A 23,820-nucleotide genomic window follows, 5' to 3' on the forward strand; every position below is an offset into this window, starting at 1 on the left:
GTTCAGCACAAATGGTCACTCTTGTGAGCAGAAACTAAATCACACATTCCCAGGAAGTATGGAATCAGGAAATGATTTGCTTTGAATAGATTTGTAGCCTCACATACACATGACAAAGAACTATCAATGACAAACTGTTTCAGTTTGAAAGCCTCGGATGAGGTGTTTTTCGATGGAATAACAAGTGTACAGTTTGCTAAAGTTAAGGAGGAAGGGTCAAATTGCCAATATGAATTATGGAATTATTCTGTGCTCCGTTCGCTGGCTGCCCAGCCCTCCACACGCCGGCGCGTGAGCAGTCACACGGCACCACACTATCAGGTCGAGTATACGGGTGGTTGGGTCACGATATGAATGGATTTGATCGGCGAATTTCCGGTCTTTTCGCAGCTTGTCTGGAATTACAGCAACTCGGAAGTCCTAATTATGTTCCAGTTGTGCTCACGGCACAGTCTTCCAAAGATCAAGCACGTGTCTTACCCGATTAAGTTCCATTCAATATGGTGCAACTCAGTGTAGAATTCGACCGAGCGACCAACGAAAGGGTTCACAGTGCACACGAGAGGTCAGACGACTATCACATGTGCAAAGAAAATCCACACCGTGGAATTTTACCAAACCTCGGCTAGCAGTGCTAACTTCATCGGCGAATCTCGCCTCGAACCTGCACACCTCCCACCTCACTCCCGGTTCTGTTGCAGTTTTGCGCTCAGGAAAAACTTAGTACCGCATTTCTATAACGCCAGGAGGGTACATTTAAGCGTGAAAATCAGAATCCTTATTGGAGTCCACTCACAACTCACTCGAAGCACATGTCGCCATAACCTACCCAGCAAACTCACACAATATCCAGGCTCCGAATTTCTGTGCATTCGATTACCTTGCAAGTGAGAGTCGGCGGACAGACCACGTTGACGACCTTTAATACGTTTACTTTTTTCATGTATGCAAGTACCACGTTTGCGGTCCTTTCCTGGTACCCGGCGCGCATGGTGCACGCAGCACACGATCAATGTAATTACACGTTGTATACAGATCAATGACGATGCACATTACGTGTGGCGCACGGAGCACGTTTCCGTTAAGTGTTAGCATTAGTGACGTCATATTCAGTTGCACGTGCATGTGTGCTGGGGGGGGGCTGGATGCATCTGGGCATTAATCGCCCACAGGTATTAAAAAATTAAAATAAAAATCTTTTCTGTTTGAATCTAGATCGTACCGCTGGTTAAATGGCACGTCGTTCCCCAACAGCATTGAAGCATGATTTTAGCATTTGAGGAACAGGCGGAGAACTATTCTGCTCATGTCCCATCCCATGTCTATCTGTTTTCCTTCCTCCATGATCAGAGCTATCACAATCTTATCAAAGCTGTGGTTACAATTGCTAGACTTACACCTTGTGTGGCCTTGCATGGCTTGTCTTAGGGACAAACAGCGATTTGGTATCGTGGATAAAACATGGAGGAGGGATGCTCCAACCTCCACAGATGGAAGAAGTAAAACAGTGCCAACAAGCTCAAATATAGTTTATCCTTCGACGTTCCTGCAACAAGCCTCAAGCACAACTAAACAAACAATCAAACAATTACATACAAAGTTCAGTAATGCATTGGTAGAGAAAGTTTGCTCAAGATTTCTTTCGCGTTAAATTCACTAGGCACTCGGCGGGTATCCTCAGTTTAATTGGAAAGCCAGTGCCACTGATTTTTGCTAAACCCGTACGGCGTCTCCTTCAGGCTTTTTGTACAACCTTGCTTTGAAGTTGTAAACTCAAGGTAGTGTCAGAGGAACATCAAATAAGATACAAAGGGCAAAATATTATCAAATTTCAATTCAATTTACACGCTTTAGGCCTATAATCGGAGGAGGCAGGGTAAGAAGCCTCTGACGGAGACAAAGTCGAGAAACGGCCCCGCTCTGCGAGTTGCCCGTACTTTGTGTGTAGCGCCCTCATTTGTGCTATGCTCATCATTGCCGTCTGACACCTAGACTTCCTTTCGATTGATTGCCTAAAAATGAAGCTGAGTTGATTTTTTGTAAAATGGGGCTCTGGTCTAATTTCCTTCTATTGCAAGCTAACGGCGTGTGTGTGACGCACGAGAGCACCTAACTGAGAGTAGTTCTAACAACCATTTGTCTCTAAATACGTCCTAAGTAACAGTTCATAATTGTATTACTAAACCTCATTTGATGAGGATGCGATACTAAAAGTATATTTAGTCATTTTGAAATCTTATCGTTTGTATGTACTTCTGTACAGAACCAGTTTTATCGTCGTATCTCTCACCGCACTAATGCCATGGTGTGACTGCGAGGGTCGGTCATGCTGTTGGAAGGCGCTAATCAATAGTACGTGTACAGTCACATACGTACAGTGCACTGTACATGTACATTGTACATCACGTACATGTATACTGCACCTTATTAAACCAGTTTGAGCGTGTAAAGGGGAGGTAATCATCATCGTCATTGTGGTTTATTAGAAGTTTGCACCATGCCTGTGATCATCCCAAATGTCGAGAAACTTAAAGCATGGTTAAAACGGAAACTTGAGCCAATGTAAGTATAACGTTTGTAGCATGTTGAATCATGGAGGTAGAATTATTCTACCTCCATGGTTGAATTGGGCCCTAGTATTAAAAGTAGTAAAGTAGTAGGCCCATGAAGAAACTGGTGCACTTTGAGTAACATCATATTTGATGCAATATTAAGTTGATGAAAGTTCCACAAACATGACTAGTTGTCAATTTCCCGCGGTTTCCATTTTGTACATCATACATCCTTTTTTTCAAGCCCTACTGATCACTTCCGTATCCTCTCAAATCATAGATGTGAAGCAGACCCGGTTCCATTATCAAAGTATGTTGTTGCCCTTGTGAAGAAGGAAAAAAGCGAAGAGGAGCTCAAAGAAATCTGCAAAGCTCAACTGGAAGTCTTCCTGGTCAATGGTAAGCACGCGGACTTAACCTGGGTTTGGTTCCTCTAAGGGTGGAGGAGTTAGGAATATAAGCCTTTTGCAAGTTAAATTTGAATAAAATTTGGTGGGTGGACGTGGTTAAGATTGCAAACATTTTCCTAAATTCATGCCACGTGAGATTGTCTGTGAGAACTCAAAATACTGGAACTTGGAAAAAAAGAATGATTTATGCCAAGTCTCACTTGGATAGACAGGAAGATGCTATGGGTAAGTGATGTGGGCCCTACATGCTGACTCGAAACATGTTGAGTGGAAAATCACTCTGCCCATTTCAAGCAACAGGAAAACAGACCACCATTCCATTGAGACTTTCATTCTAATCTTGAATCTGTTCTGCAGAAACGGATGGCTTTGTCAATGAGCTCTTTGAAGCCATCATGACCAAGTCCTACCTGACGCAAGATGGCAGCGTCCCCGGCGGCGACACACAGCAGGAAGGGAACAAGGACAGACCTGCGGACCAGTCTGCCTCTGATGTCACTGGGGAGGGCCAGCCACCCCAGCCACCGTTGTCGGATGCCGATGTCAGTCTCCTGCAGAGCGAGGCGGTTTCCACGATGAGGAGCAACGAAGCGGCAAGGCGGTCCTTGGAAGCAGCGGGGGAGGGAGGAGAGAAGGACCACCGCAGACCACGTCGCTCGCGCAGCAGATCTAGGAGCCACAGCCCTGGAAGGTCAGTTGAAAAACAAGACGCAGAGTGGCCGTTTTCCAAGTTTATGGAAATATGGCATTTATCTATGTTCATGTATATTTATAAGTTTTTTGAGTAGTGAAATAGAAGAACAGAATTGAGACTTGAGGCTATGCATGGCGAAAGTACTAACTATGTGAAGTTTGCGGTGACACCATGTAATCAAATTCTCTCTTTGAGTGTGTGTGGTTCTGAAAAGAACCGGGGTTCACGGTCGACGTTTCGAACAGTGTGCTCTGTTCGTCTTCAGGAGAAAGAAACAGAATTGTTTCACCTTTTCAAAAAAACCTTATCTTGATTCGTTAAAACCGATGCTCAAAATGTACTTAGAAAATTTTCCACCCAAATAAAGAACTTCTTGTTATTTTCGACTGAAAAACTTGACTTTAGCTAAACAAGATGCACGTGCATTTGCCAGAATATTGAGACTTCAAAGGGGCATGTTTCCAAGCACATCCATGTCAATTGAATGCTGACTGTCAAAAATCACTTGATTGAAATCTTCTATAGGCTTGAATAGAAATTAATCGCTGGCGTGCTCTAATTATATAACTGTTGACTACACTGCAGAACAAACTCCTTTTCTTTAAATCCTTTGATGCAATTAGGCGAAGACGGCCAAGAGATGACGACAGATACCGTCGACGGGGTGATCGGTTTGATCGTCACGGCAGCCGCTATCACAGTGACAGAGATCGTGATAGGGAGAGAGAAAGAAATAGAGACAGGGGCTTCAGAGGTAAGTGACCCGATGACCTGTTTCCCAAGCTGACAGTGTCAGTTGTGATGTACAGGTGTGTCATCAGGGCTCTGGAGGGGGCAGGGTTCTAGCCACAGTGGGCGGCGCTGGGTACTGGGCACCACCTGGTACTGCAAATTTCCGCCCGGCACTCGGGGTTGAAATTTGCGGTGCCCCCAAGCACAGATTTTCAAACTGAAAATGCAGAGATGCCACGTTGTAGGATTTAGGCGTAATTTGTACCATTTGTTTAGTCCATTTTACGACTGTATGATCCAGACTAAGATTTTTTTGATCTTCAACTGGTATAAAACCATTTGTCTGTTAATTCTAAACGTAAGCTACCGGCAGTACAGAGCAGACCTCGTAATGCGCGCGTCAGAAATGTGTTGCTGGCATCCCACACTTTGTGCATACACGCTGCGTGAGTAGTGGTTGAATCATCCGTTTGCCCTGATTAACACTATGATGAACAGGAGGCGAATAAGCACGATCGCAACGTGATTGTGTACGTCCATATGTGCATTGTACATGCATGTACATGTACCGATATTGTACACACGTGTGTCGAACATCATGATCGTGCTAAAGTTGACTGGAGTAGGAGGACTTGATTTGATTCTTGGATATTTGGTGAGCAACTGGACTTGTTTTGCACCGTTGCAACAAGTGAGCACAATTTCAGGGACGAATACAAATGGGCCATTACAGAGTCTTGTCGTGGAGAAACTTATGTGTTTCGCAGTGCATGTACATTTAACTGTGACATGATAAATATTGGCCGCACTGGATTTTACGATACTGAGAAGCACATTAGTTAAACTAATGAATAGGCCAAGAAAAAATTGGGCTGCTTCCGATTAAATAGGGTTGGTAGGTAAGGATTTTTTGGCAATATTTTTGTGTTGATTGAATGGGATGAAGGTTGCCAAAAATTTTACCAAAAGTGATTAAAATAAAAACTTTAAAAACAATAATAAAATAACAAAAATTCTAATCAACAATTACAATTCACACTTGCGCAATGCTAGTCAGGTAGGCTAATTACAAGTGTTTTGACGTGACAAGAAGTTGTTGACAGGTGTTTGTTTTGAAAGGAAAGACGGTAGAATTTTTAAAAACTTTTTCTAATTTGCTGATGAAAATATTTAGGGGCGTGTTGAAAAATAAGGGTTGGTCGGGAAACCAGAACTGGAAGTGCGATATGATTACACATTTTCATTTTGAAAATTTGGCATCTCTGATTAAATGTACCAATTTGATCGTATTTCAAGCATCAGAAAGCGTTGAGAACTGCGCTCTCTAGGCTTTGCAATCCAAAAATTTACCCGGCACTAAAATGGTCCTAGATAGAACACTGGGAGGGGGTATCCGCACTCCAGCAGAAGCACTCCCCCTTCGGTTGAAAAGAGCCATGTTGCTTGGGAGTGTTCATTTTGTTGGTAGCAATGTGTCTGCATCGCTTGCGTTTCATAGTCAGTTGTGAATCAGCGATGCACAAATTTTACCAAAGGAGCCTCCGTTGCTAGGAAAATTGCACCCTTTCTTGGTCCAGCTCAAAGCCCATACATTTTTGTAAGGGGATACCGTGTGAAGAAGGAATGCTGCATGATATAGTGTGCCACCAAGAGGTTGCCACAGAGAGGCCAGTTTTCAAGTGTATGGTTGGCATTAAGCATGGCCACCTTGGCGTGGTTTGTATTCTGAGCATATATCATGCGGTAACAACTTGGGGAATTTTTTTCCCTGCAGTAGAAAAAAGAGGGGATCAATTAAAATTGCAACTCAAAACCCACTTCCAAATCTTCTTCCCTGATGAGCACTGGTCAGAAATACCTAAAGTTCCCTGCGGGCAACCCCTGAATAGAATTTGCCAACCAGTGTACAAATTGCAGTTCAATATCATCTTATCAGAAATGGGTTCTTAATACAGGCGATTCACAATAGTGCGCCCCCCCAAAAGTCTACAATGCGCTGGCCAATCACAACACGCAAAATTTGTCGAACCTTTCCGAATGTGCATTGGGTAAACAGATTTCGCGCATTGTGATTGACCAACGCGTTGCAGACTCTTGGTGGCGCACTATTGTAAATCGCCCGTATTGAAAGAAATGTGGATCCAAAGGTTCAGCCACAGCTTACGGTTGGAGCTTCCTTTCTCCCAGCCTCACCGAAGTTCACTGGGAGGTTCAGGAGGATTTGGAAGGATCCTTTTTCAGGAAGTTCAAGCCCAGCCACTACTACTGTACAAGGGGCTCCCTGCCCCCTCAAAGTCCAAAGAATGCCCCAGCCACTACTACGGTACAAGGGGCTCCCTGCCCCCTCAAAGTCCAAAGAATGCCCCAGCCACTACTATTGCACAAGGGGCTCCCTGCCCCCTCAAAGCCCAAAGAATGCCCCAGCCACTACTACTGCACAAGGGGCTCCCTGCCCCCTCAAAGTCCCAAGAATGCCCCAGCCACTACTATTGCACAAGGGGCTCCTTGCCCCCTCAAAGTCCAAAGAATGCCCCAGCCACTACTATTGCACAAGGGGCTCCCTGCCCCCTCAAAGCCCAAAGAATGCGACATTGTTTTCCTGCGCAGTTGAGGATATTGCAGGAGTCAGGAAGGTTTCTAGCAAGAATGCTTTAAAAAATTGGGATTAGAAACACGTGACTGTTACTGAGGGAACTCATTTGAAGTTTTCAGAGTTGCAACGCTACCACTTCCACTAAATCGAAAAAGCTCTTGAATATCTTTAAGGATAGGACCTATAGACCTACAGAAACAATGCTCTTAATTTCTGTGGTTTTTTTAAACTTCCACAACATGCTTTTGATTCTCAGTAGCCAGCGGTAATGGGACACGTCTCCGAGACGGCAGATGCTTGATTTTCATTTCCTGGGCATTTATCATTCCAGGCTATCGTAGCAACAGAGACCGTCCGTACAGTGACCGTCGTGATGACCGGCGCGAAGATCGCCGTGACGATGCTGGCGGGCATCGCACACGCTCCCGGTCCCGTTCTCGATCCCGTAGCAGGTCACCAGTACCCGTCACCGGTGCCGGCAGTGTGAACAGCATAATTACTGTCGTAGGGGGCGGTGAAGGGAACCAGTCTGGCCTGCGGCCCAGGGATCGTTGCCGTGATTACGATGGTGAGTTAATGAAACCAAAAGTAGACTGGTCTTTGTTTACACCTGAAATAAACTATAAGAAGCAACCTGAGCCTTGAAAATGACTGTTATTGAAGTGGTGCTGTTTGACATAGTTGTTCAGCATATCAACCCGTGAACATGTGTCTTTGATTTACCCTATTTGGAGTTGATTTTACTTTAAGTCAATCACGTAAATCTAGTATACCTGCATTCTAATTGTACATGAGTACAAGTAAATTAAGTTAGCATTCAGCTGTATTCATAAATACAGGATCTAACAGTGGTCTGTTTTTATCCAGTAGAATGCTATAATAGCTTGCTTCCCTGGAATCAACTTGAGTACATGAAATTCATATGCACTCTTGTCAAACACAGGGATACATAGGTCCTCATTGCAGATGTAGTCAGTGCTTGTTTAATCTTGGTTCTAAGAGCATTTTCGAAACAAGTACATTCGGCTTAGATTTTGGTTTTGCTGGTTCCAGTCTGAGCTTGAACATGCGGTTTCAACGCTGCTTCATAATGGCTGAAACCAGTGAAAACAAAGTCCAAGCCGAATCCACTCATTTCGAAAAGGCTCTAAGACCTTCGCAATCCTCCTTTTAGCTGTTATGAATTAAGTCAAACTACAGAGGACGCTATACGAGCGAAGGTCTGGGACATTTCATTCGGCAGTACTTATGTTTACACTCTTTTTCCCCTGACTTATTGGGGGAGCCAATCAACAGCTTGGTTTGAGCCTCCTATTGAATTATTTATGTTTCATCATGACATTACTCAATACAGAATTGAAAACAAAATGGTGTCCTGAACTCAAAAGTCAAAATATTTCTTTGTAAAATGCCATGTTTAGGTGGTTGTAATTTTCCTTCAAGGGAAGCTGATAGATCAGTTTTATAAAAACTACCCATATTCAGCTGTTTCATGAGCATTCATCCAGTCATTTTCCAGTCGGGGGGGGGTAAGAAATAGGCCACATCCGTGGTGCTAAAGCAAGCAGAGACATACACCATCATGGGTGTGACTGTATCGTGTGCAACACTGCAAACATTTTAAATGGCTCAAGTTTTTCGGTTATCTGCAGTCATGGCAAGTCCTTGGCTGCAGCCTGCTGCCCCTAGGAAAGAGAAGGATATTTTGTGTGTGCCTAAATCCAAGAAAACCATGTTGGCTGATGTTTCAGTGTGAAAATGTTGTGCGAAAACGTGAAGCAGGTTGAGGTTCATTTGGGTAATATCCACCGATGTGAATAATGCATATCCTACCATTGTTACCATAGTCTGTTGCTGCCCCAGATCAAAAGAAATATCCAAGACCTTCCTGTGATAGCAGTTTTTCTAAAGACAGCACCCTCTAACAGTGATGGTTGATGATCATGGAATAAGCTACAGGGAGGTGTTGGAATGGAGACTAGTGCTTGTTTTGATGACTTAGGCTATGTCCGAATCACTTGGCTATGGCTTGAAATCTCACACAACTCTATGTGAACTGGTCGCTGCCGCTACCATTGACTTGTGCATAATTTTAGTCCACAGCCAGGTAATTCAGACACAGCCTTACTCTTGTTTAATTTTTTAAAATTTGGTTTATTGTAACAGAAAAAGGTTTCTGCATGCGGGGAGAGTTGTGCCCGTTTGACCACGGAAATGACCCGGTCATCGTGGAGGATGTCAACATTCTCAAGCAGCGCACCCCACCCCTGCCTGCCCAGCCTCCTCCCTCCCAACCCCCACCCCCTCAGATCAACTCCCAGATGCCGCCACCACAACCAGGGATGCTGCCGCGGCCGCCCCTGGGGCCGCCTCCCCCAGGCGGGCAGTATGGCGATCCTTTCCCAGTCGGCCAGCGGCTTGGCCCCCCGCCCCAGCAACCACCACCGGCCAGGATGCCCGCACCCCCCAGGGGACCCATGCTGCCCCCTCCCCACTCCCAGGGAGGGCCATTCCCAGGCGGGCCTCCTCCCATGGCGGGGGGTCCGCCACCCATGCTCAGAGGTCCACCACCCATGGGTAGGGGTATGCCACCTATACACCCCAGTCAGCCACCTCCCCTGGCCGGGGGTCCAGGCCAGCTTCCACCACCTCACATGGGCATGAGAGGGCAGATGCCTCCACGAGGACCGATGCCTCCACGAGGACCGATGCCTCCACAAGGCCCTCCAGGTATTAAACCACCTGTTAAAATTGGTTTTAAACATTCAATTAGATCATGTTGGTCACTTGTCAAACATGTTACATCTTTTGCATGGAAATCTGACAACCAAATGGTAATTTTCTGCCAGCTTGACAAGTTCTTGTTGAAAGTTGAGATGTTTGCTGCACAACGCAACTTCTGTAGGTTCCCCGTTATAGCACTCGTAAAGGGACCAAACTCATTTGAGCATTATATCCATAGAGAGATGTAGTCCATGCAACAGTGTTAAGCACAGTTTACACTGCACAGCGCACCTGCACCACAGAATAACATGTGCATGTCTTCTAAAACTCTATGGATTTTTACCAGAACTATTTGTATGTATGAGAGGGTGTAAAGAGTAAAGTGTTGAGTAAAATAAAACATGCAAATGATAATTCGCAACCTGGTTTCCCTGACGGTTAAGGATCTTGCATTATGCATGTCGACAATGCGCTCATGATACACCGGTCCCTACCACTAAAAATGATGAGAATAACATGGAACAGCCAGGAGCCAATGTCCTCTACGACAGCATGAATTACGTTCAGAATTTCGACAGCTTCCCCCAAAAAACAGCCCAACACAACAGCTCCAAAACCTAAGATATTGCAGTTATTTAGTTCACAGAACCAGATTTCTCTTCATTAGTAGGTATTTCCAATTTTGCATGTGTCTATTTCGAGGTCTCATCGCACGTATCTGCAGCTGTCCAGTGAAGCGTGATTTTGTGTTGCACCATTGCCGGGCTCATGCAGCAATGACTGTCTTTTTAAATGTCATGATTAGAGGGTAGGCAGTACTTTTTTTTTTTCATTTTTGGGGTGTTTCTTTCTTTGCACTGTCTCAGGTCCAGACCACAACGAGCTGAGACCAATGCCTCGTCAGGGAGTCCACCCTATTCGCCCCGTCGGCCCCCCTCTGCATCAAGGTCAGCTTCTCTGCCTTGCTCTCCAAATTTTGCTTGTGGTGGCAAGAATATATCGGTCATTCTGTCAATTCTGGGGCCAGATTGTTGCTCTTGTCCTTGGTCCAGTTTGAATCGGGTGTTGTTCATGAACTTCAAGATTTGAAAGTGATAGAAAAATTACCTTTCTTAAACCTGCAGCTGCTATTCACGAGATTATGTTCACGGATTTTCTGTGTCAGTCATGGGTAATTTAGATTTTTACAGGTTATGCATGAGGCAGATACATCTTTGTGAGGTGGTAAAATCACTTTGCTGGCCGGTTTTTTAAATTAAGGAATACTTGTGTAGCTTAAAAATTACAACTCACAGTGAATTTGAACCGATAGCCTGTTAGGCATGCAACATTGCAGTCGGGTCATTCTATAAATTTGGAGTCCAAAAGTGTGACATTCTTGTGTCACCTGTTACACGTGAACTGTGGAATTTGACATGGACGTATCACTGAAATTGGTTTCAAACTATTTCTAGTTGTTTGGCAGGTAATTTGAATTAATTCATCACTCTTGGAAATAAGAGACTTGTTCTGAACTCAAAAATCATAAGTCAGATGTGATGTCATAATATGGAGACAAATATGGAAATCTGCATGTGGAATCTTTCAATGGATGGGTTTCCACACACTAGACTTCCAAACCTCAACATGAAACCCACATGAAATTGGAATTTTTGATTGTGTCACCTTAAATTCACAGGACACCCACCCACCCGACCCAACCTGCCCCCTGCAACATTCCAGGAACGTGCCCCAAGAATGGACGCACCCAAGGGACGATTTGCCCCATCATCAGGTAAAAAGGATTAATTGTAATGTTTTGCTCTGAGGATGTAGCGATCGCAGTTCCAAAAACTATATGTTGGAACTTCTGGTACCATTTTTTTGTTCTGTTCCACACAGTAGGTGTCCTCAGTAGCCTACCTTTGTTTGCGCGTGATCAGCGCAAGGAATTTAACTTCAATAGTTAATTCCCTGACTGTAGAGAGAGCAAGAGCAGTTTATCACAAGATCATGCAGGGTTCCTGTTGCCAGGAAAATGGACAAGTCTTGGAATTCCATTTGCAATTTCATGGACGTTTGAGAGGACTGACGTATATATATTTAAATTTTAAGCATCATTAATAATGAATGATAAATGAAAATCAGTATTGGAAATCTAAATTTTTTTGCTGGACAAAATTCAACAAATGTCTGCAATTTTTGATCCACATTTAGATGAACTAGGTTATGAATTTTCATAATTAGGCAATGGGAAAGACAGGAATTTTATGGTCTAGAAAATGCATGCATTCCGGTAACATCGAGGCAAACCTTCTCATACTACTCTAACCACTCTAGTTGTCTGTCCATCCACAGACGGCCAGCCGCAGCCGGACGCATACAACCCAGAGGACCCGTCCATAGATGCCAAGCCCTATTACGTCCCACGGTCCGGCCGCAACCAGTCAGCCAACTTGAGATCGCTCATTGGAGTCCAGACAGTGCCACTCGCTGAGCCAAAAGGTGATATTCGGTGGTTCCAGTTTCGATGTGAACTTCAGTTCCTCGGTCTTGAATCCTCCCTAATCTTTCCTATTCTAACCAGAAACTTGGAAGGTTTTTGTTGGCAGGATACAGGAAGGTAGGGCCCAGCCTATTACATTACCTGGGCCTGAAACGTCTTTGAAATGTTGAAATACAAAGAATGTTATACTTGTGTACTGCAGTGAAGTTTACGCCAGAAGATTCTGAAAGGTTCTCAGTAGTGCAAGAGTTAATGTCCGAAACAGAATGGAACTAAAGTTCTGCCTTTTCTTTCAGTATTTATCTTGACACAAGTAATATTTCCTTAACCAATTAATTACATATCTCAGAGTGGCTTTACTACCATTTCAGTTCCAGCATTTGGAGGAGAAAATCTGTTCGGGACTAAGAAAAGCACAACATACTGAAACCTGGTATTGTTCATTGCAACAGATATTGAAGAGTTGGAAGCCGAAACCAAAAAACTGGACACGGGAAGTACCCGCACTGTTGTCATGGAGACACCAGAATCGACTGGCAGCCAGCAAGCCTCTGATTCCAGGACAGTTGTAGCCGCCTCCTCGTCCACCCCGAACGCGACAGGGCGCAAGAGGCCTCACGAGCCCGATACGTCCCAAGAGGGCGGCAGTGGTGCCTCTTCCTCCCCGAGCAAGACGATGACGCCAGACTCCACCCGGAAGGTAGTGAGTGGCGTCGGCAGTAGTAGTGGCTGGAGGCCCAAGGCTAAGGTCACCCACAGTAGCCGCACCCTGGAGATCCGCAAGATCCCCCGGGAGCTGAACAGCATCGCCAAGCTCAACGAACACTTCCAGAAGTTTGGTGTCATCACCAACCTTCAGGTCAGTGCCCCTGGTGACCCCGACAGTGTTTACCTAAAGGACACTTCATGCTTTGGCGGAAAGCGAACACATATGTGATTTTGTAACAGCAGATCGATTATTGCAAATTTGTAAAAGTTGAACACGTTCCAACTCAAGGGAATTTCAATGCATACCTTTCACAACGTCAAACTAGCATTCATCCAAAGTGTGCACCAGCCTTAAGGGTGCATTTTGATCATATTAGTATTGGCTAGTTCCAGGTCTCCACTGGTAACACATACACAAACACATGCAGTTCTGTTGGACTCTGCCTTAGAAGATCGATTAACTTGATATGGGTTTGTTATCAGACCATGCACATTCAAAAGGATATTTGACATGAAGCTTTTCAAACTACTTCTGTATATCTGTCCTTTTTTAAGTTGCACATAACATTCTCAAACAGTCATAAACATGCAACTGCTTCGGCAGCTAAGAGTACAAGTTGTTCTGTTGTCTCCTAAAACTCCCCTGATAGATATTTTCGTAGACGCTGTTGAGTTTATCGGCTCCCCAAAGGGTTCCAGTGTAGTCACTGTCGTACTGCCTCGTTTAACCTTGCATCTGACCTCAACAGGTTGCTTACGGAGGACAGCCGGATGCTGCCCTCATCACTTATGACACCCACCTCCAAGCGAGGGCGGCGCACAACTCCATCGAGGCTGTCCTGAACAATCGCTTCATCAAGGTGTTCTGGCACAACGAGAATGCCGGGCAGGTAAAGAAATGGAATTCCTTGGTAGCCCTTTAATGCTGCCTCTTCAGACATTTAGGCTATCTGCAGCCAGGCATTGAGTCGGCTAATAACCCTAACCTTCCTCAACCACACAGACTTAAACAGTAGTACAGTGTTTAAACTGTGGGGATAGGTCTGGTAGGCCCATAACAACTGGCTTTTGCATTGGGTTTGGCATACCTCATACAAAGTCCAACAGCCTCTGTGCACAAAGTCCCATATGAATGTTTAGCTTTGTGTGAATGGGGAAGGTTAGGGCCAGCAACCCTTGGGGGGGTTAGGGTTAACTTCCACCGAATCCAACAAAAGCGAATAAAAAAACTAAAAATAACCATGCATAGACAAGGCAATTAACCCAATTCAGTAACAGCATGCATGCTGGTGGTTCAGCTAGAGTGTGTAAGGTACTGGACTGAAGACCTTGCATCTTACAAGCGGTACATAACACTCCTGTAAAATATCCCTTCCTTAGCAAATACACATTTATTGATAGTTGAGAAGAATTTTAGACTTCAGAAAAAATGTTAAAGTCGTTAATAATATGTCTACTCCTCATTCAGGATGGCAGTGATGCCTCATCCCAAAGCCCAGGTCAAGGGACGTCCAGTAAAGGCTCTGTGAAAGACAGGCTAGGAATCCCAACCAAAGATCAGCTGACCTTTGTCAAGAACCCACCGGAAACATCAGAAAGGGTAAGGGGGCTCTCCCAAGCCATGTTGCAGATGATCCTGGAATAGGTTTGCAGCATCGGAATTGTTGTCTTTGTTGGAACTGTCGATTGACCAGCAGATGTTGAAGTAGACTACAGCAAGTTCATGAACTTGTGTTCAGATATTCTCAGATAAACTTACTTCATCGGTGTTTAAAGCATGCCAGGTCATGCGTAACACAATCAGATAGTGTGCATCTCCAGTTGCTTCTTAGGGGGTGAGGGACTACATGCATACGGCAACTCCGTTGTTGGTTTTCACAGGAAACTTTCTCGTGGCCAGATTTCCTTGTCTTTATAAACCATCTCCACACCTTGTCAGCCAATCATACTCTGCAAGGTTTTTGCCAGTGTAGATAAAAAAAAACACAAAGAGTTCATCAAACATTTCAGCTCTGTACCACGTTATGCACTGTTTGAATGGCTTTCTAATTAATCCCCCCCTCCACCTTCCAGGTCGTTGTCAAAAGCACAGGCACGGGCCTGTCCAAGACCGTCTTCAACCCGGCCGCCCTGAAGGCGCCCCAGGCCTCCCTGCTAGCAGCCAGGAAGGTGGCGGCGGCCCAGGAAGCAGTGCGCAAGAAGCAAGAGGAGCAGCGCAAGCTGGCCCAGAAGAAGCAGGTGGAGATCAGGAGACAGAAGCAGGAGCTGCTGGTCAAGCTGATCCAACAGCAGAAGGTGAGGAAAGTTGGGGGGAGAGGGGAAGAAGGCACTGCACCCTGGCCGTGTTATCTCAACTCTTCAGGCGTTATTTTGCTGGGAACTCTCCTGTATCCAGTCAGCTATCAGTAAACTTACTACTCTACAGAAACCCATATGCCTTTCCCCCCCTCATACTGACGAGGCTGCTAGTGGATGAGGGAACATCTCAAAAGTTGCAGCGTTCCTGTTCCCTCTAGCATACTCCTTTATTTAACACTTTGTGTTCCCTGTAGGAATTCGCTCTCTGCCCCTAAGGAACATATGCCACTGAATTTGCATGTTCCCACACGTAGACCACTGTTCCCATTCAGGAACATACGTTACACTAAGCAGGGAATGCAGGTGTTCTCAATTGGAGCAAGCAGTTTTCTCATTGGAACTTGTGAGACGCATCCTAAGCATGAGATGCTATAAAATGTTGTCAGTATATTCCAAAATTTTGTAGCTTTATTGCCGAGATCATTAACTCGTAAGATAATAGTTTTCTTACTTCATTTTTGCTCACCAAACTTTTAGTGGTTTGCCATTTATGGAGTAGAAAATTCGGAACAAAATACTTGCTGGCGTACAGATGTGGACTTGTCCTTAGTCTGTCTTGCCATACCCGGGGGTTAGCTGATATTTTAAACTTGTATTCATTTGCTGTATTTTCTTTTGGGTAGTCCTTCTTGACTAAGCTTGAGGACAAGAGCTTGTCGGCAGACAAGCGAGCCGAGATCCTGAGCTTTGTGAAGAAGCTCGCCGAGCAAGTGGATGAGATAAAAAAGGCACTGGAAGCCAAGCCCTTGACCAAGTCCAAAACAGATGTAAGTGTTGCTCGACTTAGTCGCTGTTATAGCCCTAAAGTCTTGGTTTTTTGGGTTTTTTTGATCAGTAGAATAAAAATTGAAATGTAATCATCGGTGAAAGAGTGTGGCGTGCAAGCTTTGTTGCTTGTTGGTTCTGAAGTTATCATGATCGACATTTTGCTTGGTCAAACCGCATTGCCATTTTATGGTAGATTGAACTGTGAAGGTACAAAAAAGAAGCTTTAGCGGGTTTGCAAGAGTATTTCACTATGGGACAGTAGGATGGTTAACCCTAACTACCCCAAACCTGCCATACTTTACAGCAGGTTTTGTGAGGTTTTGGCAGGTCTGGTATCATACTTGATGAACTTCTTGTTGAATTTTATGAGACTTGGGATGAAAGGCCTGTGGAGATGCTGTTGGATTCTATGTGAGTTGGAACACACAGGAGTCACTGTGTGCAGTGTCTGGCTTGCTGTACCAATTGTTGGACTATGCTTGATTTTGTCAGGTTTGGTACTGTTCAGTGCAAGTCATCCTATACTGCATAGACCCATCCATACCATATCACTCAAACTCCAACGGGCTCATTCTGTTGGAGTTGATCAGGTTTGGTACAGTGACCTGTACATGTATCAGTTGGATTTTGTGAGGTGCAGCAGGCATTCTGGTGCAGGAGCCTAGGGGGGTTAGGGTTATTTCAGACAGCTTAAACCAGATTGTGGTTTCTCCATACGTTCTTCGTGACAAAATTTAACAAGATCCCATGGAGTTTAAAACCTCTCAAAGCATTTGTCACCTGCATGTATTTCCGACATGTTCCATTTACAATCTAAACAGGCCCAGATGCACTGTGTACTTTTTTCTGTCACAGATTTTTTATGGCCGTAAAATGTGGGTTGCCATCAGTTGTTTTTTTTTTTGGTGTGTTCACGTGGGATAATCATTTGGGCTAACACAGGTTCAGAAAGAATTACTGGACACGGAGCTGGAGCTATACAACCAGCAATCTGACGGAGGAGACGCTACCGAGCTCTACAGGCGAGTTGCTCAGCTGAAGAGAGAGATCAGCACACGCACTGCGTCACTCAACTACATGAATGTGAGTACTCGCCCGTCGGTTCTCACAAATTGGCATCAAGAAGAAAAACTCATCACTTTCGTTAAGATAAGGTATTCGTTACAGCACACATTACCATGCCTTGCTTTGAAATATGGGAGGCAGGTTGATTTGAGTTTGTGGTACATTATTCCATTTTCTGTCCTCCACCATGGGTTCTACTCTTCGTAAAACTGTGCAACATGTTGAAATTGACTGCATGCCTCCCTCCAGTGTACATGTTGAAAGAGCGATTCTAGTTATGAAAGAATATTAATTATTTGAAAAATAACTGTATCAAGATTGAATCAAAACTTACATTTTGCTGCGATGGTTAAAATCTCTTCTATCACAAATGCTTGTATAATTTCATTGAGAGGGTGCTTGCATTGTGGTCATTCTTACATTCTCAGGCTGCTTCCAGAGGTGGGGCTCGTGGGCGTGGTCGAGGGCGGGGCCGGGCCCGTAGGCTGAGCCACTCCAGCACCACCATTGACAAGCGACCACGGACCCTGGGCATCAGTGGGTTTGACCCAGAGGACAAGGATGAAGTCCTGACACACTTTAGTGTGAGTATTGAGAAAGTGTCATCACCTTACCCTTTCCCCTATCCTGTCCCCCACCCCTTCTCTCACCAATCCCCTTACCCCTTTCCCCACCCCTCTCTCATCCCTCCCCTCATCCCTTCCTTATCCATTCCCCCACCGTTTTCTGATCCATTTCTTCTATTTCCCTCAAAACAGCAGTTTAATTGTACCATTTTTTGTGTGTGTGAGGTAAGGTCTTTTTTTCACAGAATGCAAAATTTATTGTCACTCTAAAGCCTTAATATTTGTAGAAAGTAACAGCCGACAACCTTCTGGTGTTTGTACACTGAGTTGGGAAGTTTGCGACTGCTTTCCCTTTTGTCAAAAAAATCAAGAGAAGAACATGTTTTGATATGTTGTGATTCACCAACCAGAATTAGAAGCCAGTACTGCGGTGGCACAACGCTTGTGGACAGGTGGTACGCACGTGTTACAATGCCTCTTCAACCAATAAGATCTCATGATTTGCCAAATGTATGCACGCGCCAAGCTGAGGAATGCGTGTGAGTGCAGTGCCTCTGCAGTTACGGCATCTAATACAAGGTTTTTTTCAATTTTTAAAGCTCCGCCCCCACCAGTGAGTAAAACAGGCTCAGATATTGCTTAGCCCTTCCACCAGCAAATGCCTCACGGCTGAAAATTCTTTGTAGGCTGTGCGGACTCTTATCTTTCCTGTCCTGATGTCACTTTTATTGTCAGGACCTCGGCGAGATAGAGAATGTTGTCTATGATGAGGCCTTGCACACGTACGTCATTGGGTTCAAGACAAGAAAAGAAGCTGAATTCGTGAGTATTTGATGAGGAAATCAAAGTGGGATGAAAGGATTACAAATGAGTGTCAAATCACCTGAAACCTAGATATTCATAATTGACTTATCAAACTGACCAACCCCAAAAATATGCAATGGTGACTGTGACTCTAAACCTTCAACTTCCTTTGGTAGTGGCAGCAGTTAGTTCCCATAGAGTTGAGTGTAATTGCCAGCCGCAGCCACATAGTTCGGACGTGACTTGTCTCTTGCATCAACGTGCAGCATTTTCCTTCTTTCTGAGCCATTCCTAGGCTGCAGCTGCATATGTTATCTAGAGCTAGGTCTAGATCTTTGCCTGTTGGAAGTACGCAGGGATGTGTTTACAGTAGACATAGCCATAATTCTGGAGGTCTGATTCAGACACGATCTTACTATCGGTTGCTTTTATCACTGAATCCTTTCTTTGGATTCGTCTCTCTTCAGGCTGTGAAGAAGGGAGGCTTATTCAAGGACCGGCAGTTACAGATGGTGTGGCACACCCCACAACAGACTCCCCTGGCTGGGGAGGCGGAGCCGGATGTGGAGGAGGACATCATTGAAGTGGGCGGAGAACTGGAAGATGATGAGGTTAGTCAAATCAGCATTCATGAATATTCATTTATTTGACATTCTTAGTCTTTCTGTTGGTGACTTGACAAGGCATTGGAGGTATGAATTGGTCATCTGCAAGTGGATACATTATTTTCTTGTCAGTGGCTTACTGTAGAAGAGTCATCTCCATGTCATAAATATTCATATTGTTGATGCTAATATTTATTTTTTGAATTGATGCGTCACCAGAGGCAGTTTGATTTGCCATCTTCTTGTGAATTATATTTTCATTGATACTCAAACTTGGCAGTACCCCAATTTTGAAATAAAGACCAGCTTTTCAACATTTGTTCTAATCTTTGCCAACAAGAGCAGGCACATGATTGTGTCTGTCAGTAAAATTAACAGTAAGTGTGATAATCATAAGACAAACCTTGTTAAGTCGGTGAGTTGTAAAAGAAGGAACATAATTTGCTTCACAAGTTTGCAATGCCAAATATCATTTATATGTTTCATCACAGAAGTTTGCCAAGTTGATGTCAACAACAATTGGAAATCTGTTCTTTTCTTTGTTCTACAATATTGTTATTTTTAAAATGTTCCAACATAGTTCTGTGAAAGCTTTTGTCATTCCCGAATGGGGAAGATCAGATTCTATTTGAAAAGTTCAGATCAAGATGATATTATTTTAAGCACAACTGAATTCAGTTCTTCCGATTTAAACAAATCACTAGTTTCGAGCAAAAATCGCCTGAAATTTGTTTACATGTGATTTTACTCCAGCTGTGAGGTGTGAATTCCCTAGAAATGTATTTTGAAGATGGGCCTGGGTATGTGATAATGCATTTCTCGTGAAGGCTTGATCGTACTCCTTACATCTGGACTGGACATTGAAATGTGCTGATTGCTTTCATCCCACAGGATCTAGATGACATCAATGAAGACCTCCTCCTGGAGGACGATGAAGAAGACGACGAGGATGCTGAGAGCCGAGGGTGGCGTCGATGAGGAGAGGAAGAGGAGGCCGGCATGCCCACAATGTCTCGTCTGCCTTCTCATCATTGATAGATTGAGCAGCATGTAGAGAAGCAGGGCATTTGTCATAAATGGATAAAACCCAGCAGGCATTGGTGGTTTGATGCACGGAGCAATTGTCAGGATACAATCGATCTCATTACGTCAGCCATTATGATCTAGTTCCCTGAACCCCACCCCCCCCCAAACAAAAATTGAAGAAACTTTAAGACACCAATTCCTAAGTACAGACTTTTTGTACCAGGCCAATTTTTTCCCAACCTTCTATTTTGTCTATTTTCGCTTCTACCAAAAAGAAAGTTGGTTGACACTGATAAAAATATCCGTCTTTGCCACCACCCAATGTAATCAAGGACCAGTCTCAGCGGGCTGCCAAGCAGATATCGTATTACAGTAAAAAACATTTATGTATCACTTCCCGACTTATTACCAGTCACTCTCAGTGAACATCACGTGCCAGTGTTGGCTGGCAACCTAACTATAAACCAAGCAGAGTGAAGTGTCTTTGCATGTTGAGTTACCTTGACAGTCTGTTTTGAAGCTCTGTGGCATCGGTCATCGGTGTTACGATAAATGCCCTGACTTTTTTTCTTTTTAGAAACTATCCAAGTATTATTCCTTGCTATGTTTTAGTGTTTAGGTTTTTGATCTGGGGCTTGCTTGTAAAGTATGTATATTTCCTTCAGACACTTTAAGAGAATTCAGGCAGATGCTGTTTTTCAAGGTTCTAGACATGACACACATTGATTCCTATTCCCCTTCCAGTCTCGAGGACAGGATTTGGAAAAGCTTTCCAACAAAATATCCAAGCGTGTAAATAGAATCCTTCTAGGAACTTGTTCATTGGGATCTGTATCACATGATTGCAATTTTCAAGACTGGTCCCTCTGGACAGCCTACTTGACGATTTTATTTGAGGATTTCAAGCTTGGGAAAAAGTTCCAATCAGTGACAAATTTAAGGACTAATTCAAGGAGTAGGGTTTGGTTGATATTGAACTTGATTTCTTTCATGTTTGTGCACAACAAGCAAGAATGTTTGTTATGTTGCCTCACTCCATGGAGATTGAAGGCACATCCAGTTAATTTTTTCAAGCACAGTACGGAGGATATGTATAACTGATGTTTTCTATCCTCACAGGGATTTTTATTTTTCGATGTATAACATCTAGAACCTCCGAAACAGTCGTAGGGCCTCTGTTTTACCACTGCGTTCATGCGTCTTTAGTTTGTAGTCCTTGACTCTAGTTTTTGGTTGTTCTTTTAAATCAAGTTGGATCTAGATGGTCAGATCTTCGTTGGGTGTGTTGTGTACATCCATGGGGGGAAATTTGTTCGGACAGACGAACTGATGCAGGATCAGTCAGTAATTTCAAACTTGCCTTATTGGCTCAAAAGGAGACTATGTTTGATCCTAAGGAACCCTGTATAAACAGCACTGGGTGGCCTGTTCATGGCATCACGATTTAAAATGGAGTCATAAGGACTTTGCTCTGGCTGGTAATGATACCCCAGTCAATGTGCAACTGCAGTAGTCATAAGCCTGCGGCTTTCGTAGGATCTCATGATTTACCTGGCTCTAGCCAAGTCTTTCACACTCAAGGCTGCATCACGTGTACCTACTAGTACAAATGTGTATGGCATGGGGTGCAGCCAATCAATTTTCGTCGGAATGTGCACAAGCACACAGCTTCATGGCAGAGGAAGGAGCCATAGCCCAGGCATACGGTGGCAATAGCATCAAGTGTAAGCCTATCCTTGTCATTGAGGGGAGCCTGGAGACTATATCATTAATTGAAAAGCAAAATAGTAGGTCTGTAAGTACATGTAGTGCGTGTTCAAGTGCAGAAAAAGAGATCTTCCAGTTTCCTTTTTTCATCATTGATCAGAAAACTTGCAACTGACCCTCTGTGTGCATTTGAATATACTTTTTAAAGCCCATATGCAAAATACTTGATGATGGCATCATGCATGTACAGGCCACATGTGTTATAGGGGAACTTTTGATGTGTTTGGCTCTACTGACTGATTTTGTGCTAATAGGATCAGTTCCCCAGTGTCTGAACCTATGTGAAAAAAGAAGCCTTCTTTTTACAGATATGTTTGAAAGAAAAGAAAGAATGCTTTAGGATTAGTTCATTTTTGCAGTTTCTTTTTAGAGAGTGTAGTCTCTTTGAAGGAAGCACTCGAGATGTAGGAGTGTGCCTTTTATGGAATGCTTCAATTTTTCTTGTCTAGTTTCATATCAAGTTTAACTGTGTGCGTCTGCACAAATTGACAATTTTGCCAGTGGAAAAAGATGCTGCAGTTTCTATCGTGGTGAAGGTTGAAAAAAATAAAGTGTTAGTCTCTAACTGGGTGTGTAACAGACCAAGGGGCACAAGGTTGACAGTTGGATTTGTCCAATCAAATTTTTTTCTTGAACTTGAAAAAGAAAACTGCCGTGTCAATTTCTGCAAACATTACTCAGTTAAACATTATTCAGTTAACATGGTAGTGGTAATCTTAGTCCTTGCATTGTATAAAAAAATGCAGTTTGTTCAAAGTATATTGTTACATCTTTGTACTCTTAACGGTAATGCATTCTTTTCAATTGTATATTTCATGAAATTCACCAAAACAGAGAAAAAAAATAAAGGGGGAAATAAAAGATTAAAAAGAAAAGAAAGAAAAGAAAAGAGAAAATGAAAAATAAAAAAAGTTAACTGGTCACATTTGAAAAGAAAAAAAAGAGGGACTTGGGATTAAAAAAAATGCACAAAGAAAAAGTTTGAAATAATTGTGGCCAGGGTCAGTTTGACGAAAAAAGAAAGGAAAAGAGAATAGAAGAGAAAATCAAACGAACACACACCAAAAAAAAAAAAAAAAACACAAAAAAACAAAAGAGATTGATTCCTTGTCTGGAAGACTTGTAATGTCTGACTTCACTAACGTCTCTCCGTGGAGATTGGAGGACTTGTGTGATGTCAACACGTGGTTTCAAGACACGGATTGTCTGCTGTTTACTGTCAACTCTCCATGTCATTTCAAGAAGTTGCTCCTGCCAAGCCTTCAGCCAATCCACTAATGCATCTTGACCGATGGATCTGCTATATCTGGTCAGGCCCTTTCCATGCTTTTAGGTAATCCCGTAATCGCACTTGACCAATGGATCTGCTATATCCGGTTATGCCCCTTCCATGCTTTCAGTTAATCTCCTAATCTCACTTGACCAATGGATCTGCTATATCCGGTCACTCCAACTCTTGCTCAGGTACTTCACTTCGTTTTTGTAAAACCAGCTGGACATCGCAGCACAAGTCTTCATCAAAGACCCAAGATGCCCTGCCAGCCTCACCGAGTTTTGTCTGAAGCCATTGAAGGTATGTCTCAAGTGCTTTACTTTATCTGGATATTCCCCCTTCCCCATTTGAACCAAGCTTCGGCTCGCCCCATATTTAACATTCTGACCTTAACTTAATATTTACAGACAAGATTTTTTGGGTGAAAATTTTCAAAAATGCAACAAGGTTACTTTTATGGTTTCAAAGGACTGAGAACATGTCTAATCTACTTTGGGTATGATCAGTAACTAATAACATCAAGGCCAGTTTCGTGTTTGACAATTCTGTTTCCAGGCCGCATTCATAACCTTTGATTTTATAGCTGGGGTCTGTGAGTTCAGTGGAACACCTTTCCGATATGCAGGCTTCACTTTCCTTCTTTTCAGTCGTGTTTCATACTCCATGGGTATGTTTGAAACATCCGCTGAT

General features: G+C 43.6%; 2 protein-coding genes across 3 annotated transcripts in view; one reads left to right on the forward strand and one right to left on the reverse strand.

Moving 5' to 3' along the window:
* The window catches only part of LOC110976082 (uncharacterized), a 37,358-nt gene extending 36,495 nt beyond the window's left edge, over positions 1 to 863 (reverse strand). Inside the window, exon 1 of the mRNA XM_087132642.1 lies at positions 481 to 863. The gene's annotated coding sequence lies outside the window, so the exon portion shown is untranslated. The remainder of the gene's footprint in view (positions 1 to 480) is intronic.
* A 1,213-nt stretch (positions 864 to 2,076) lies between these two features.
* LOC110976168 (RNA-binding protein 26-like) lies at positions 2,077 to 22,903 on the forward strand. Of its 2 annotated transcripts, none has more exons than XM_022229228.2 (19): positions 2,077 to 2,562; positions 2,833 to 2,951; positions 3,320 to 3,653; positions 4,280 to 4,410; positions 7,313 to 7,549; positions 9,148 to 9,711; positions 10,572 to 10,652; positions 11,384 to 11,479; positions 12,043 to 12,189; positions 12,643 to 13,049; positions 13,648 to 13,788; positions 14,367 to 14,498; positions 14,972 to 15,193; positions 15,880 to 16,023; positions 16,967 to 17,107; positions 17,518 to 17,673; positions 18,391 to 18,477; positions 18,927 to 19,070; positions 19,956 to 22,903. In XM_022229228.2, the coding sequence occupies exons 1-19, from the start codon at positions 2,498 to 2,500 to the stop codon at positions 20,040 to 20,042; spliced, it is 3,435 nt and encodes a 1,144-aa protein (XP_022084920.2). In that variant the 5' UTR covers positions 2,077 to 2,497; the 3' UTR covers positions 20,043 to 22,903. The 2 variants fall into 2 exon arrangements, with proteins under 2 accessions (XP_022084920.2, XP_086989638.1); XM_087133512.1 differs by having other exon boundaries at positions 2,077 to 2,352.
* The last annotated feature ends 917 nt before the right edge of the window (positions 22,904 to 23,820 follow it).

Source organism: Acanthaster planci, linkage group LG02 (assembly GCF_054643075.1).
Source record: "Acanthaster planci isolate LZ-2023a linkage group LG02, COTS_SCS, whole genome shotgun sequence".
In the NCBI taxonomy this organism is placed as follows: domain Eukaryota; kingdom Metazoa; phylum Echinodermata; class Asteroidea; order Valvatida; family Acanthasteridae; genus Acanthaster; species Acanthaster planci.

Bases quoted from the DNA above. Each gene is read 5' to 3' on its own strand.
- LOC110976168 (XM_022229228.2), top strand. From the start codon at position 2,498: ATGCCTGTGATCATCCCAAATGTCGAGAAACTTAAAGCATGGTTAAAA. The intron at 17,108-17,517 runs GTGAGTACTCGC...TTACATTCTCAG, and splicing joins CGTCACTCAACTACATGAAT to GCTGCTTCCAGAGGTGGGGC. The intron at 17,674-18,390 runs GTGAGTATTGAG...TTTTATTGTCAG, and splicing joins AAGTCCTGACACACTTTAGT to GACCTCGGCGAGATAGAGAA.